Source organism: Macrotis lagotis, chromosome 5 (genome assembly GCF_037893015.1).
Source record: "Macrotis lagotis isolate mMagLag1 chromosome 5, bilby.v1.9.chrom.fasta, whole genome shotgun sequence".
In the NCBI taxonomy this organism is placed as follows: Eukaryota; Metazoa; Chordata; class Mammalia; order Peramelemorphia; family Peramelidae; genus Macrotis; species Macrotis lagotis.
The window spans coordinates 7,678,996-7,691,488 of NC_133662.1; the positions used below are offsets into that span (position 1 = coordinate 7,678,996).

Genomic DNA, 12,493 nt, shown 5'->3' on the forward strand with positions numbered 1-12,493 from the left:
GGTCTTTGTTTAAGCCCTAAAATTCTTTCTCTGGATACAAATGATATTCTCCATCACGGACATGCTAAAATTGTCCCTGATTATTGCACTGATAAAGTGAGCAAGTTCATCAAGGTTTATCATCATCAGGCATATAATGTTCTTCTGGTTCTGCTCATCTCACTCAGCATCAATTCATGCAAGTTTTTCCAGGCTTCTCTGAAATCCCATTCCTCCTGATTTCTAATAGAACAATAGTGTTCCATCATATACTTATACTACATACATTGATTTTCCTAAGTTACTGAGGAAAAAGAAACCCTAGTAGCAGGAACTCTCCACTTTTACACATCATTAGAAATAACTTCCCAAGAAAATGCTCAACTAAAAGGGACTCCCTCTAACTCTACTTGTTTCTAAACTTCTAACCAGCTTTCTGTGTCTTCCTACTAAGGGGATTAAAATAAAAGATGATGGTGGGAATTGAATGAACCACACTGACTTCATCTTATGTTTAAATTCTGGAATTAGCTTAAGTCTCTTTCTAGTTAGTTATAATCTAGTCCATTTTCTGTCTTGTAAGAAAATTCGATTAAATTGGGGGAATTAGGAGAAAATATTATTGCATTATTTGAACTTAGTCCTATATGACTGGGAACTGGACCACTTTTACCTGATGCTTGACTAAGGATCCATTCAGATCCAAAGACTGATGCAAGGAATTTTTGCACAAGCATCCCATATATTTTATCTGAAAACTTCTCCAAACTTGACAATCAGTTATTGTTTCTACACTTGGGGGACAGGGGAATTGGGACACCTCTTCTGATTTCAGGGAATTGCACCTACATGATCTTTCTTTCCAGACTTGGAAAGTCCCTAATCTTCTTTCCAATTAGAAATCAAATTATCTAATTTTATAATTTGGGTAATTGTTTTCTTTTAATTAATTGGTCTTATTTTATTGATAGTTATTAATACATAAAATCTTCCTCTCCTGTATTCTTAGTATCAAAGTTGAGAAAGGCCACTGGTCCTGATTGTTTTGAAATTGGCATGTATTGCTTAATAAGTTAATAAGCTTGGAAGCTCAAAGCTTTACTTCCTCAGTTATTTCATCTTCCATATGTCTCACAATCTAGTCCCTTAATTTTTATCCCTAGTAGCTGAGTGATCTGCATTGATCCAATGCATAACATCTCTCTCTGAAGAATCCTGTTCCTCTGACTCCTGACAACATTTTGCTTTGGACCCTGACTTATTGGCATGTCAGATATACATACATTAATGATGCAAACTACTACTGTCACTAACAAATGTTCAGACAACATAAAATTGTGTAATCTTAGACCAAAGAATCTTCATTGCTGGAAATTGATTTCATGAGATCTGGAGGAAAGCTCCTGATCCAGGATCCCTCTTTGTTTTGGACCAGGATCTCTCTTTTTCTTCAGCTTTCACTAATGCTGTCCATCAAGAAATCAGTTTCCACCAATGAGAAGATCTTTTGCAAATGGTCCTATCAGCCTAAGCTTACAGTTTTCAAGGAACAAAACATTTCAGTTTTATTCTGAGATAACAGTAATATGGTTCTCCCAATAACAAATAGTATTTTGATGTCTGTGATCTTCTAATCTAGTCTTAACTTGCAATGTGATCTTACCACCTTTTTCTAGGAAAATACTTTACAGGAGAATTTAGACAATTCCTAGTCTTTCCTGTTTAAGTCCCTTTTACTAAAGACCAGAATCAGTATATCTCTGTTCACTGTTAGAACTACATATTAGCATAATTCTGCACTTTCCCCTAAAGTTCATCTTTCCTAACTGAGAGTTCCCAAGAAAATGTCATGAATGAATGATGACATATATAAACTAAATATGTTCAAAAGCCATGTATAATTCCCCAAAACATGATTAGAATTCTTCACATGCCTTAGTAGAAAAACTGTCATGGTTCTCTAAATATTGAAAAAGATTACCTTGACTCTTGATAGCTATAGACACTGCTATACTTGTTTTTTCCTGCTGCTATCATTACTTTCACTGGCTCATCATGTAGATGGGCTTTGTCTCCAAATGGGAGATTTTTCTTCACTAACCTGAACAGACCACAGAGGCAAGTTTTCCTTTGGAACATGGAGAAGTCCCCAGGAGAATCACAGGACAGTTCCATAAATGAGGCTCCATCCCTGTACAATAAAATGTATCCCCTGTAACTTGGACACTTCCTTTGTCAAAATCTACAACTTCTGGAGGCTTCATTGCAATACCACAGTTAAGTTGATGGCAGAGAACATTGGCATCTGCCAGGTCCCAGTGGGATGCACAGAGAGTTCTCCAAGTTCCCAAAATTTGAATCTCCACTCTTCCTTCACATTGTGAGCTTCCATTCATCAGTCGAAAGTCTGTGTACCCTAGGGAGAAGAAGACAGGGTTTTTAGGAAAGTATTTGTGATGTTTTAATCTCAGTGTCAAGTTCAATGTGGGAGCAGCATAAAAGCATTGTATTAAATTTTACTTGAACAAATGACTCCAACATCCATGCTGTGGTGGCATTTTCCCCGTGGAAGTGGTACTGTGGGGCACAATGAGAGAAGTGGTTCACTTCCATTACATTGGAATTCTTTATCCCAGATGTGTCCAGTTCCTCTTCCAAAGTAAGCTCTCTTCATGATGGAGACTGCAGTCCCACACTGTAACTCAGCACAGATGACTTTGGCCGTAAAAAGATTAAAATTCCAATCACAGATTGTGCTCCATTCTGGTCTGGAATTGACTTCTACCCTCCCACTACAGGGCCCAGGTCCTGCAACCAGCTTGACAAATCCTGGAAAGACAAGAAAGAACTCCACTGAGTGGTCCTCAACTCCAAGATTTCCCTGATGAGTAAAAGAACAAAATTAATTATATGACTCTGTCTACTATAATCTCAAGGGAGAAGAAGCATAAGAAAACACCTTAACTGAAAACATGACAATTAAAACCTTGAAAGCATGTTTATGTGGCTGAACAAGAAATAAAACAGATGGTACTTAAAACCTGCTATGCTCCAAAAGAGCCTGTCTGACATATGTAGGGAAGTGCAGTCCTCCCACTCTTCTAGACAAGGGACAAGTACATGGAAACATCAGAGTATATGGATGTCTCTCTCCCAGGAAGTAGAATTAGACTCATAGGATATCTCACCTTTAGAGAAATAACCATCACCTCTGCACCCCAAAACTAATTGCCCTGAGTGCATTTTCTTTCATTTTTAATTTTGTAAGACTTTGTCATCTTCTCTCTTTTTTTTAATGAATAAGAGATGTTTAGAGTAGATGATATTTCAATTGCCTTGAGATCTTTTTAAAAGTCTGCTGAAATATCTAAGGTTGCTTCTATAGTTATGTTCTCCTTGTTCTAAATACAACTTCTATATTTTCCCATGTTAATTTTCTCTTACTTCTGAAATGTTTGAGGTCTAGGGATTCAAGTGCTAAGAAATAAGGGCATTAAACACACATTCCTTTAACACTGTACTAAGCCATGAAGACCCATACTACAATATGACATCAAGGAAGGGCAGAGTGGCAGAGTCATGATGGTGGAATAAAGGCAACAACTGGCCCAAGTTATCCTCAAACCACACCCAATACCTTTAATGACTCTAAACAAAATATAGAATGACAGAAATTATAAAAAGATGGAATGAAACAATTTTCCATCCAATATAACTTGGAAGATTGACAGGAAAACTCTGTTACACCAAGTTCAGAGAGGAGTGAAGTAAAGTATGGGTCATGTGGGAGCAAACCCTCCCCAGCAATACAGAAACAGAGAACAGGGCAACCAGGGAAGTGGCAGAAGTGGCAGCTTCCAGATCTCAGTTCAGAGATTGCCAAGGACAATTTGGAAGGATTGCAGGAAATGTCCGCAGCACTAGGGTGAGAGTGGAGCACAGTCCAGCACAGACCTGCAGACCAGGACCTGCAGGACTCAGAAGCCACTGAATCAGCAAAAGCAGCTGCTTCTGGAACTGTAAGGGGGTAAGAAGGAGATTATAGAGGGTCTCTTTGCTATCACTAAGGCAGGACTGTAGTGCTCTGTCCATACTCTGAACTGGGTCACAGTCGCAGGCAGAAGAGCAGTGACACAACAGAGCCTGCAGCTGCAGGGGAGCAAGAGACTCTCATCACAGAAAGGAGTGCTTGTGGTCACCCATAGACCAGAGGAGGTATGGGAATTCAGGGAAGCCTGGAGGGATTTGCATGAACTGAGGATGAGCGAGACGAGCAGAACTAGAAAAACAATGTACACCCTAAGAGCAACATGGGGGTGATGATCAGTCTTGATGGACTTGCTCATTCCATCAGTGCAACAATTAGGGAAAATTTGGGGCTATCTGTGATGGAGAATACCATCTGTATCCAGAGAAACAATTGTGGAGTTTGAACAAAGACCAAGGACTATTACCTTTAATTTAGGAAAAAACAAACAAATTGATAATCTTATTAGGTAATCTTGCTATCTCTTATACTTTATTTTTCTTCCTTAAGGATATGACTTCTCTCTTATCACATTCAATTTGGATCAATGTCTACCATGGAAACAATGTAAAGACTGGCAAGTTGCCTTCTGTGGGGGGTGGGGGAGGGAAGTAAGATTAGGGGGGAAATTGTAAAGCTCAAAATAAATAAAATTCTATTATAGAGAAAAAAAGAAATTGGCTCTGAGAGGAAATAATATGTACAAATCACCTGGGTGTAGAAATCTATCTTACCCTAGAGGAAAGTGCGAAGGAAGGGTATGGGGGAAGTGATAAGAAAGGAGGGAATATTATGGGAAGGAGTAGTGAGATGCAAAACATTATTGAGAAGGGATAAGGTGAAAGGGAAGAAAGAATAGAATAAATGGAAATAGGGGGAGTAGGATGGAGAGATATATAGTTAGCAATAATAATTGTAGGAAAAGTATTGAAATATTTTTCTGATAACAGATCTAATTCCTCAAACATAGAAAATTAAATCAAATTTATTAAAAAAGAGCTATTCCCAAAAAGATGAATGATCAAAATATATAAGCAGTTTTCAGATGAAGTTATCAATGCTATCTATGACCTATATTACAAAAAAATGTCCTAACTCTCTATTGATTGGAGAAAGATAAATTAGAACAATTTTGAGATACCTATTAGATTAGTTAATAGAATAAAAAGAGAAAATGACAAATGTTGGAGGGACATAGGGAAAATGTAAAATTGATTTACTATTAGAAGAGTTGTGAAATTATTCAATAATTCTTAAAACAATTTGGAATTATGCCCAAAGGGCTATGAAACCATGCCTACTCCTTGACCTAGCAATGCCATTACCAGGTCTGTATTTCTGAAGGGATGAAAGACAGTAAGGAAAAGAATCTATATTTGTAAAGATTTTTTAGCAGCTCTTTTCTAGTGGCAAGGAAGTTGACATTGAGGGGACACATATCAGTTAGGAAATGATTGATTAAATTGTGCTTTGTGATTATGATGGAATACTATTCTACTGGAAGAAATGATGAATACGATGCTCTCAATAAAGCATTGCAGATGCAATGGGAAATCACGATATACAATATTACAGCAATATTGTAGGATGATCAGTTGTGAAAGACTTACCTTTTCTCAGCAATTCTGTGACCCAAGAAGTCTGAAGGACTTATGATAAAGAATGCTTTCCTTCCCCTGAGACAGATCTGATGGTGTCTGGATACAGATTGAAATACACTTTTTCTTTATATTTTTAATTTTTTTTCTTTTTTTAGGTAGCAGGGGATATTTACTTTTACAACATGACTATTATGGTAATATTTTATATGATTACATTTTTAATCTATATCAAATAACTTAATTTTTTAATGAGAGAGTGGGTGGGAATAAAGAAAAGAATTTGAAACTCAGAGTTTTAAAAATTAAAGTTCAAATTTGTTTCTACATGTAACTGGGGGAAAATAAAATAAAATATAAAAAGAAAAAGAAATAAAAAAGAAATCAGGGAAGAACATAAAAGAAATTGTTTGCTTGAAATACAATCGCCAGTACAGTGATGTTCAATGCTCATATTTAGATTTGTGAATTGTGAATCCAGGTCAGTATTATTCTGTCACACACACACACACACACACAAAAACAATTTAAACTAGAGAGACCAAGAAACAGAGACAGAGAGTAATAAGTGACACATCTGCTGATTTCTGAAAAAGGCAACCTTCACTGACAAAGATTCTTTTTCATAATTTTATAATGCTAGAGACTGCTAGGTGGTGCAGAGGATAGAGCATTGGCCCTGGAGTCAGGAGGACCTGAGTTCAAATATGACCTCAGACATTTAATAATTACTTAACTGTGTGACATTGGGTAAATCACTTAATCCCATTGCCTTGCAAAAACCCCAAAATAATAATAATAATTTTATAGTTCTATGCAAATCATTTTCCTCAATATGAGTCTGAAAAAGTCTACAATGCCTTGTCATTTGACTACAACTTCTGTTACAATATGGTGCAGAGTAGATGTTGTTAGTTGCCAGAAATCCATCTGTAGAGAAAATCAGAAAAGCTTCTTTTTTAAAAAAAGAAAATAATGTCCTAAAGTGGGGAGCCCCAAAGTAAATCTCTCTGGATTATATTATGAGAATGATTGTTGCAGTTCAATTATTACATTAGTCCCCTTGACCCAGAGAACAGTAGCAACATGGAGATAGAAATTACTAGAAAAAGGGATTAATATTAGTGAATGAAGTACAAACTCTAAACGATCTCTCCAACTTTGAGTTAACTTTATCTCTGCTCACAATTAGTATGCTCTCATTTGCTAGGCTTGTTTGCTTTAGAATGGAGAGTCTATCTCCTTCTGTCTGTCTTTTAGCTTTAGAATAAAACTATACATCTGAGGAGGTAGAGTCAAGATGACATAATAAGAGGAATTAACACACAGAGATTCTCCCCTCCAAAGACTCTTTCAGTAGATATAAAAAGTGTACAAGGTCAAATTCTGATAGAGAAAATCAAAGCTCTTTTTTCCAACACAGGTCACTAGTGTCACTAGAAAAACAGAAAAGTCTCCAGATTCCATCCTGGCCAGGAATTTTTAGTGCATGGAGAACTCCTGAAAACTGAAAAGCTCTCTGCTCTAAATATTATATTCAAATATTTCAAGAAGGTTTCCAAGCCCCCTACTTACTATCTCCCCAATACAAGCCTAGACAGAACTCTAGAGGACAAAAGAAATATTGTCGTTTGGGTAGTTGCAGGAATTGTGTTCAAAAGTGTTCCAGCAAATTATAATTGCCCATGTGTGTAAACCCTTGTGGTATAGTCTCATAACACCATCAGACTTCTATTTCCTCCTCTGTAGAGACACTGGGATAATGACCAGTAATTTTGTTTTCTCTTCTAAATTCTGTGACCTCAGGGTCAGATTAGAACTCTCCTGATGCCAGAGGACAGACCTGTGAAAACTATATTTATGTGCAAGTTCTAACCCCATGTGCTCCAGTTCAACATCTTTTCTCAGAGCCTCCAACCCCATCTTATATCCTTATCACTCACCTGAGCACATCACACCAGCATCCTTCTCATGGGTGCAGTCATTCTGCCCCCAGGTCCTTGTAGGGCAGTCCCACAGAGAGGACTCTTTCCCTGAGCACTGTACTTCATCTAGCCAGATGATTCCATTTCCTGGGGAAAATGCAGCCCCTCTTGGGGCATCCACAGCAGAGCCACAATCCAGCTGCTGACAAACCACATTTGCATCTGCCAGGTCCCAGGAATCATCACACACTGTCCCCCAAAAACCATTATGCCAGACCTCCACTCGTCCAGAGCATGGGGTCTCTCCTCCCCTGAGTCGGAGCTTGTCTTTGTCTGGAAAGAAACAGAATTCCCTATTTTACTCAAGTCTTGAAAGTGAAGGATCTCTCTGAGATCCCGGGGAATAGTGAAAGAGGACTGCAGTTACTCTAGGTCAGGCAGTTTCCTTCTTGTATATATTTGTTTACACAAACCTTTTTCCTTGTTGTCTCTCCTATTATATTTTGAGTTCCTAAAAGGCACCATCACTAGGGCTAAGTTTGGGGCTTGGCACCCAGTAGATACTTAAAAATTATTATTGACTTAGTAAAAACAAGCTACATACTAGATGAACTAGACACCAAGGAGAGGCAGAGCCATGATGGTACAGTAAAGGCAAGGACTCATCCAAAGTCTCCCAAAATCCCATCTGAAAAATTTTGAAATAATAACTCAAAATAAATTCTGGAGCAGCAAAATTAACAAAACCACCGAATTGAAACAATATTCAAGTCAAGACAACTTTTAAGTTTGGCAGGAAGTTTCTGTCTCAAGGGTAGAAAAGAAATGTCATCCAGGGCATGACACACCTGACAAGAAAACAGGGAGGCCACACGCTCTTGCACAAAGCAATACGTAGCAGAATATACCCAGCACTAGTCAGCAACAGGCCTTGGGGCAACTGGATTTATGGTTGCATTTTCTAGGACTTTCAAACCACTGATGATAAGAAGGTCAGACAACCGGTCAGAAAATTACACTGACACAGGTTGCAGGTCTCTCTTGAATTGCTCATACTCCATTCCAGGTCATGGTCCCAGGGTGAGAAGAAGCATTTGCAGATTATAGATACAAGTTTAGATAATAAATTTTTTTTTTCCTTCATTTTTGAAGAAGACCTCAACAAATATGTAATTTGGATTAGAGTGAGGGGGGCTATGTAAAGTCACCAGCTTCACTTTCTCCTCCAGAGTCATCTGAGTCCAGTGGTCAGATATGCATCAGGATGACTAGAGATGACCCTGGATGTGAAGCAATCAGAGTTAAGTGACTTGGCTAAGGTCACACAGTTAATAAGTAAGTGGTCAAATGTCTGAGGTCAGATTCAAACTCCTGTCCTGAATCCAAGGCCAGTGGTCTATCCACCGCACTACTTAGCCACTCTACCAGTATAAATACTAGATACAGGGAGCCAGGGACCCTAGTTAGAGATCCAGGGTAGAAATCAGTAATTGTGGTCACTCACAAAGTACAGGCCAAAAAAGAAGTGATGTTTCAGACAGTGTCCAGAAATCAACTTTAACATAAAGTTAACTGTGAAGAAATAGACTGAGAATGTGCAAGCAAGCACCTATTAAACATAGCAGAGTGGATAAAAAAACAAAATTCTGCAATATGTTGTTTACACAAAATGCACTTGAAGCAGAGAGAGGAGAGAGGGAGGGAGGGAGGGAAGAGAGAGAGAGAGAGAGAGAGAGAGAGAGAGAGAGAGAGAGAGAGAGAGAGAGAGAGACTAAAGTAAAGGTTACAGGCTCTAGTGGAATCTATTGCTTTAGCTGAGGTCATTTTTAAAAAAAAAAAGGTGTATCAATCATCTTGGACAAGCAAAAGCAGACAAAGCAAAAACAGAAAAAAAATCTAATTAAATGAGATCAGCAAGAAAACTATATCTTGTTAAAAGGTACCATAGAGAATGAAGTCAAACTACACAAATTTGTACCATATAGTGTTTTCATTCAACTTCTTAAAGGAAAAGATAAATGAATTTCAGAGAAATATAGACAATAAAGTTATGTAGTGGGGAACCTCAACTTTTCCCTCAGTATTAGATAAATCTAACAAAAAAATAAGCAGTTAATGAATGATATTAGCAAGTGAAATAGTATAGAGGATGGAAAGAGCCCAGCTATATACTAGGGAGAAATTAGTGATTAATAGGGATGACCAGAGGAGATTGAAGGGGAAATATCAGACAGGTAGGAGGAGAATCAGAAAATAGTAATATCATGAAGTCCTAGAGATTTTTCAAGGTGAAAGTGGTGATTGACAGAGAGGTTAAAAAGTTAATTAAGGGGCAGGTAGATAGCGCAATGGATACAGAACCGGCTCTGGAGTCAGGAGTACCTGAGTTCAAATCCAGCCTCAGACACTTAATAATTACCTAGCTGTGTGGCCTTGGGCAAGTCACTTAACTCCATTTTCTTGCAAAAGAAAAACTCTAAAAAAAAGTTAATTAGATTGACAATAGAAGAGATCCCCTTCCATCTCTAGTAGAATCTTTAACTCCAGGAGTTCCCTAGCAGATAGCAGGAACTTAACAAATGTTTTAAGCAAAAAGGTTCTTACTTTAAATCCAACCCTGACTTGTCCCCTGAAAACATGCAATGTCTTCTTTGCACATTCCAAAGCTAAAATATCATGTGCATTCCTTCCTGTCAGTAAGATGGGGATGGAACCTTAGGGAACCAACAAAGAGAATGGGAGAACAATAAAGAATATTAATATTTCATCAAAGGAAAAATCCTTAAAGGAAATTCTTCCAAGTTCCTCTTTTTTTTTTGATGGGAGAAAATGAGGTTGAAAGAGGTAAAGAAATTTCTGAAATTCACATCACTAGTGGAAGGATCTGGGTTTCCAAACTACGACCAATCTTGTTTCCACTATAACTAAAATTTTATTTTACAGAAAGAGTAGGGGTATATAAGTTGCTCAATTTCTTTCCTTGGGAAAGTTAATGAAATCAGTGAATTCATCCATACTGAACATTGCTATTTGAGTTCAGCTTTTGTCACCGCTGGGTTTGTCACTCCTGGGAACGTAGGAGAACGTGAAATTCTGAATACTCACAGAAATTTTATAATCAGTCACTTTGAGAATATTAAATTAGGGACGAATTAGAGGAGTTTAATCACTCTTCTGAATTTCAGGCCAGATCTCAACTTCACTCCTCACTGCCTTTATCAGTGATTATGGGTAGACATCAGATGACATTATTCTTTCTCAGGTTCATCACTTATAAGATGAGGAAAGGATTGACCCTGTCTTAGACAGGAGGACTAATTCCAGAAAGAGGAGTTCAAAACTACCTTTGGAGTAAAATGTTTGCTAAACACTTCTGTAAAGCATAACCCCTTGTACTTAAACTTAAAGTGGTATAGGTCTTAAAATCACAATTCCTAGATTGGAGCTCAGAAGTAGTCAGCAGGTGCAGAGTTACTTGGATCTTGAAGTAATTGATATAAGCATTTTTCCTCACCTAGTCACAAAGGCTGTGCAAAAAGTTCAGGTCATTTCACAAACTAATAATGATCTCCCAGGTCAGGTCAGCAAATCTCATTAAAAGCTATCTTTTGGCTTGAGTGACTAGATCAGGATATCTCTCCACTTGCTTCATGTATGAAACTTTCCTTCCATCCTTCCTTTTATTTATATACTGAATTTAGCAAATAGCAAGATTTGAAGTTTCATAATTATTTAGAAATATGGCATGGAACTGAGATGATACCTCAGAGCAGGCCAAGGGAATCAGGTCAATGATGCTTAAATGCTTCACTGCATGGGTTTTCTATTAGTTCCTTGGCCATCCACCACATTGGAAGTCATATAAAAGTTCAGACCATTCCTAGAATAATAAGGGACCTTATGATCTGATTCTAGGACAAAATACCATTTCTGGATGAATAATACCCCTCCAAATGAAATTGAAAAGACCCACCAAAAGAGAAGAAAAGACATTTTGACATTGCAATATAATTGCATTCCCTAAAATAGATGTTAAATATTGTATTATGATCTTCTGACTGATAATCTCCCCATCAAGTCCTTCAGTTCAATCAACCTCAGTCTAACTCCTAATAACACAGAACTTAGAGAAAAAGGAAAGTAGGAATCTTACCAGAGCTGGTCACTATGACAATGAAGAAAAGGAGAACAAGCCTCTGGATGGTGGAAAATCTTTCTAATGCCATCCTGACATCCCCAGTTTGACTATAGTCTTCAAGACACCAACTCCTCTTGAGAGACCCCAGATCTCTGAATGAGAGATAAATAGCAATAGGAGCGGCCTATATACACTCAGCTCCTAACCACGCCACCTGTGCTGGAAGCCAATAGAAACTCCTTTTACCATTTCAGACAATATCAGAGACTTCATCTGCCACAGTTTGAAATTCAAAAAACCAATCAAATTCTTTACCCTTTATCCTTTTATGAGAAAAGAGGTCATTGTGATGAAAATTCTCTCTGAGAATAGGAATGAGATTTGCATCTCAGAAATGAATGAAAAGGCTAAATATGCGTGACTCTGACTCCCTTTCCTGTTCATCAAATTATGAATCCATTCACAATCATGGTGTTGTGATTAGTTACTCACTGAACTACATGGGACAGAACCAGGGACACCTTTGATATGTTTGGGGATATTTGAGGATAGATAGATAGATGATAGATAGACAGACAGAAACAATCCAAAGTAACATTTGAAAAAGGAAAAATATTAATTACAAAATATAATTGTGATCAACAAAAAGATATAATTTGGGGACCAAAGAAAATTAATAACCTAAATTAGGACTAGGAATTAAGAAAGGAGACTTTTTTTCTTTTAAATTTATTTTTTTATTCTCATTTTGTACAAATGTTTTTTTTACATTAATAAAATATTCTTGTTTACAAGTAAACAGAATACCCCTCCTCCTCCCCCATGA

General features: G+C 37.4%; 1 protein-coding gene across 2 annotated transcripts in view; it reads right to left on the reverse strand.

Moving 5' to 3' along the window:
- The window catches only part of LOC141523435 (antigen WC1.1-like), a 35,337-nt gene extending 23,530 nt beyond the window's left edge, over positions 1 to 11,807 (reverse strand). For both annotated transcript variants that reach the window (XR_012478486.1, XM_074236614.1), the window contains exons 1-4: positions 11,683 to 11,807; positions 7,548 to 7,862; positions 2,500 to 2,808; positions 2,081 to 2,395 (exon numbers count right to left, since the gene is read on the reverse strand). Coding sequence is in view for 1 of the 2 variants with exons in the window: in XM_074236614.1 (XP_074092715.1) it covers positions 2,081 to 2,395; positions 2,500 to 2,808; positions 7,548 to 7,862; positions 11,683 to 11,755 (1,012 nt within the window). In the remaining variant the exon portion in view is untranslated. The remainder of the gene's footprint in view (positions 1 to 2,080; positions 2,396 to 2,499; positions 2,809 to 7,547; positions 7,863 to 11,682) is intronic.
- Positions 11,808 to 12,493: the final 686 nt, after the last annotated feature.